The sequence below is a fragment of the Osmerus mordax genome, chromosome 11 (assembly GCF_038355195.1).
Source record: "Osmerus mordax isolate fOsmMor3 chromosome 11, fOsmMor3.pri, whole genome shotgun sequence".
Taxonomy (NCBI): domain Eukaryota; kingdom Metazoa; phylum Chordata; class Actinopteri; order Osmeriformes; family Osmeridae; genus Osmerus; species Osmerus mordax.
The window spans coordinates 14,872,975-14,877,748 of record NC_090060.1 but is presented as its reverse complement, the minus strand read 5'-3'; the positions used below and the strand labels follow the sequence as shown (position 1 = coordinate 14,877,748).

General features: G+C 49.9%; 1 protein-coding gene across 1 annotated transcript in view; it reads left to right on the top strand.

Annotated features, from left to right (window-relative positions):
- The window catches only part of pitpnm3 (PITPNM family member 3), a 48,417-nt gene extending 44,361 nt beyond the window's left edge, over window positions 1-4,056 (top strand). The window contains 7 exon segments of the mRNA XM_067246730.1: window positions 1,258-1,342; window positions 1,345-1,373; window positions 1,728-1,876; window positions 2,154-2,303; window positions 2,657-2,840; window positions 3,361-3,489; window positions 3,721-4,056. Of these exon segments, the coding sequence (XP_067102831.1) occupies window positions 1,258-1,342; window positions 1,345-1,373; window positions 1,728-1,876; window positions 2,154-2,303; window positions 2,657-2,840; window positions 3,361-3,489; window positions 3,721-4,056 (1,062 nt within the window).
- Window positions 4,057-4,774: the final 718 nt, after the last annotated feature.

Below are 4,774 nucleotides of genomic sequence, written 5' to 3'. Positions count from 1 at the left end.
CGGGAGGAGAGCCACTACTGTGAGTTGTTCACCACTGTGCCAAGGCAGGGGGCCGACACTGCAACTCATTCACTCTTCGAGTGTGTGTGTTTGTGTGTGTCTTTGTCTGTGTATCTATTTGTATGTGTGTGTGTATCACTGCATATACGTGTGTTTGTGAGAATGTTTGTGTATCCTTTTCTGCCTTTACTGTCTGTGTATCTGTGTTTGTGTGTGTGTACAAGCTGGGCTACAATTGTGTCCACATGACTTAGCCCTGACAATGGTTAATAATCGACCAACTTAATCAATTTGCGTGACGCCTGGAACTGTTTAATAGCCTCGTTAGACCAATTAAGTTGATTGGCTTCTGTGTTCCAACAGTGTAAACAGCAATGGAGCTAAACACTAGTTACGACCACACTGTATGTCTGTGTATAGCAGTACATGACACAGAGTGGTACACCGCTGGAGTAAACTGAACTAACCCTGAAAACAGACCCTGCATGTCCCTGACACGGTCAACCAAACCTCATCTGAAAACTGTAGGCTGTGATTACGATCTTATTTACATTTGATATTTTATTAGTCTAGCAGACGCTTTTATCCAAAGCGACGTGCCAATAATGCACGGAGAACGTACAGCAGCAAGCTGTGATAAGCAGTGGAACACACACGTAACATATGGGGTTGTGTGTGTGTGTGTGTGTGTGTGTGTGTGTGTGTGTGTGTGTGTGTGTGTGAGAGATGCCCTCTCTGTGTGTGAGTGGTTCTGCCTGTTTGGTGGCATGGCAGACAGTGAGGGAAGTAGGAACCATGCAGAGCCCTGCTACCAGACAAAACGGAGATGTACCGCCCCCTAGGGGTGAGGCTGGGTACTGCACTCGTCTCAGTGCGTAGTAATGTGATGAATGGCACCCTGAATACCAGGGTATTTCATCATCTTTTTAGTGACAGCCTATTTTGGCCCGTCGATAACTTCAATATGTTGGAAGGATTGATTGATGGAAGGTTGGATGAAGCAAGCCAGACAGAGGAGTGAAAGTATGAACCCTACCCCCCCCCCTCTCTATCATTTACACACTGACTTTTTTTCTCTCCCTCTCTCCCTCTCTCCTCTTGTCTCTTCTTCCCGCCCCTTCTCACTCCCTCTCTCTCTCTTCCCTCCCTCTCCCTCTCTTCCCTCCCTCTCCTCTCTTTCCCTTCCTGTCTTTCTAACTCTGTCTCCCCCCCCCCCTCTCTCTCTCTCTCTCTCTCTCTCTCTCTCTCTCTGTGTAGAACGTCACCAGCAACCACCGGGTGAATGATGTCATCTCCACGGAGGAGGGACTTCAGACCCTGGTTGGTCGCTTCATGTACGGCCCCCTGACATGGTGACTCTGACTGGAGAGAAGGTGACAGCTCCGTGTGATGGATGTCCTCGCCAGCTTCGTGTTATTAACTCCTCGACGTCCAGCATGACCCAGCGAGGCTGGGTGCACTGCAGAGGCACACCGCTTCAGATGTGGCTCCTGATCTCGTGTGGTCCGACACGTTCATAACCGTTACGTGGACATTCGTCTGTTAACGGGGCCACCTAGCCAACCGAATCATTCGCAGAGATCGCATAGCACTGTCGCTGTGAATGAATGAATTCACCCCGTCATTCACGCATCCCTCAATTAATTTCATTCATGTGTAAAGTCATTTGTTTGTCCGTCGTGGCTCTTGTCAGGCTGTGTGCTGAGCCTGTCGTGATCCTGTCTTAGGTGGACATCTTCCTGATGACTCAGCCCCAGTCCGGCCGCTGGGTCCACTTTGACACGGAGGTGACCAACAGCAGTGGCAGGATCGCCTACACCATCCCCAAGGGCAAGAAGCTGTCCCTGGGGGTCTACCCTATCAAGATGGTGGTCAAGTAAGCCAACCCACACCTCCTTCTCACAGACACACTCGCTACATCCCACTGGGTTTCTCAGTGGTGCTGCGTTATCAGGGAATTGGATTGAATTAGCTGCGCTGGAGAGCTTTTGTACTTAACCTGGAGTGGGGGGGGGGGGGGGGGGGGGGGAGGGGGGGGGGCTTCCTTCAGGCACCAGGGGGGGGGGGGGGTTCTAATCCCTCTCCATCTCACTCTTATTTCTTTCTCTCCCTCTTTCCTCTCTCTCTCTCTCCCTCCATCCTTCCTTGTTCAGGGGGGATCAGACGAGTGCTGAGGCCTACTTCACGGTGCTTCCCCGGGGGATGGAGTGTGTGGTGTTCAGCATCGACGGCTCCTTCGCCGCCAGCGTCTCCATCATGGGAAGCGACCCGAAGGTCAGGCCTGGAGCTGTGGATGTCGTCAGGTAACGCGAGCACACGGACGTGTGTGTGTGAGTGTGATTGCTTTTGTGTGCTTGTCAAGGAGGAAGTGTGCATGTGTGTGTGTTTGTGTGTGCATGCATTCATGTGTGTGTGTGTAATGAAGCGCAGCTGGAAAGAGATATGATGAATGGATTGAGGAGGATAACTGGAGCAAGTCATCTGTTCAGTTTGACATATGACCCATTTATTCTGTCATGTTAATTTATCTGAAAAGAAAAATTGAGTCTGGGAAGAAGGATCTCTACAAAACAATAAATCACTCCGGAATAACGGATGTTTGTGATGTTTGTTTGTGTGTGTGTGTGTGTGTGTGTGTGTGTGTGCATGCGAGCAGACACTGGCAGGATCTGGGCTACCTGATCATCTATATAACAGGCCGTCCAGACATGCAGAAACAACGTGTGGTGTCCTGGCTATCCCAGCACAACTTCCCTCAGGGCATGATCTTCTTCTCTGAGGGCCTTGTCCACGACCCTCTGCGCCAGAAGACCATCTTCCTGAGGAACCTAGTTCAAGATGTAAACAAAACCTCTCTCCGTCGCTCTCCCTCTCTCTCCTTCTCTCTCTGTCTCTCCTCTACCGATTAATTTGTAACCAGCGGTGTTAATGAGCTTATTTATTCATTTATTTTAAATCTGTTTATTTTGCCTGAGATCCTGCATAGATCTTTTGACTGCCCAATAAATCTATCTCTCCTTCTTTCTCTCTCCCTCTCCATCTCTAACTGTCTCTCTCTCTCCCTGTCCTACTCTCTCTCCCTCTCCATCTCTAACTGTCTCCCTCTCTCCCTGTCCTACTCTCCCTCCCTCTCCTTCTCTCCATCTCTCTATCTTTCACACCACCTTCTGAAGTATCACATTTGCACTGACTTTGCCCGACACCCAGCTTGCCACTTTACTTGCAGCCCATCAATGTGCCAGACACACCACTAACAGCTCACTCCCCTCCTCCTCTCCCTTTCTACATCCCTCCCTTCTCTTCCCTCCCTCCCCTCCCCTCCCCCCCCCCCCCCCTCCTTTCCTTCTTTCTCCTTGGCAGTGTCACATAAAGATCAGCTCCGCCTATGGCTCAATGAAGGACATCTCAGTGTATAACATGCTGGGCCTGAGTCCCTCCCAGATTTATATCGTGGGCAGGCCTTCCAAGAAGTACCAGAATCAATGTCAGGTACGCAAGCCACTCTTTAATCCCATTTCTTTATCCATGAGTAGCTTTGACTAATAAATATTGATGAAAAAAAGCAATGTATCTATTTGGGTCTGAGGCTTTTCTCCTTTCCTGTCACTCTGCTTTGATTTTCCCCCAATATCTAAATGGATTTTCCCTCCCTCCTTCTCTCCCTCTCTCTCCCTCCTTCTCTCCCTCTCTCTCTCCCTCCTTCTCTCCCTCTCGCTCCAGTTCCTGAGCGAGGGCTATGCGGTGCACCTGTCCTCTCTCCAGTTCGGCCACAGGGCCAGACCCAAGAAGAGCTCCTCAGTGCGCATGGTTCTCAGGAAGGGCTCCTTCGGCCTGTCTGCCAAGCCCGACTTCCTGTGCAAGCGCACACACCTGCGGCGGACCATGTCCGTCCAGCAGCCTGACCCGCCCTGCACACCCAACCCCAAGCCGGAACGCGCCCAGAGCCAGCCCGAGTCGGACAAGGACCATGGGGGAGGAGGGGGAGGGGGAGGAGGAGTCAGCGGCCATGGCGTGTGGGGTCGGGCCTCCATGCTTCGTGGAGACACCACTCCCTGACAACCAGAGAGAGAGAGCGGGAGAGAGATGGAGGGAGGACACAAGAGGAGGAGAGGGGGGGGGGGGGGGGGCTCCGTGTCCAGGGCCAAGGTGAGGGATCCAAGTTTTGGAACTTTCTCATGCTAGGGTGGCATGTCATATCAGATGTTAGCTGCTCCTTGTACTTTATTAGTCAACAGAAAGACGAGGACCGAGACTGGAGTTAAGATGCCTTTATTAAGACTTCTTCAATAAAACAATACATTAAAAACATGTGACGGAGACTATACAAGTTTGACATTGTAGAATACAAAGGTATAGCATAGTCTCCCTGACTAAATAATACAGAAACACACATTATTTTGGTTCCACTGAACAGTCCACATTAATAAAGGTATTTTAACTACATTAAAAGAGACTTGCTCCTTGTTTATTTGGTAACAATGGAATACTGCTAGATGATTTCCCATTCGAATCGAAGCATATTATTTCCTATTCTGGACAGCACAAAGAGATTTTCGTTGTTGAATAATTTAGCTGATTAACTTTTAGTCCTCTGCATTGTTTGCTAATCCTGTGAGAGTATACGACTATGCAGCACTTTGATGCCAACATGGATTGATTGGCTTTTCCAGGCAGTCGATATATGTTCACCTTGGTTTTGTTGTGTTTGGAGGCGAGCTACAGGTCTGAGTTGGGTCTAAGGTAGAAGGAAGGATAATTGATCCAGCCTAGAGAG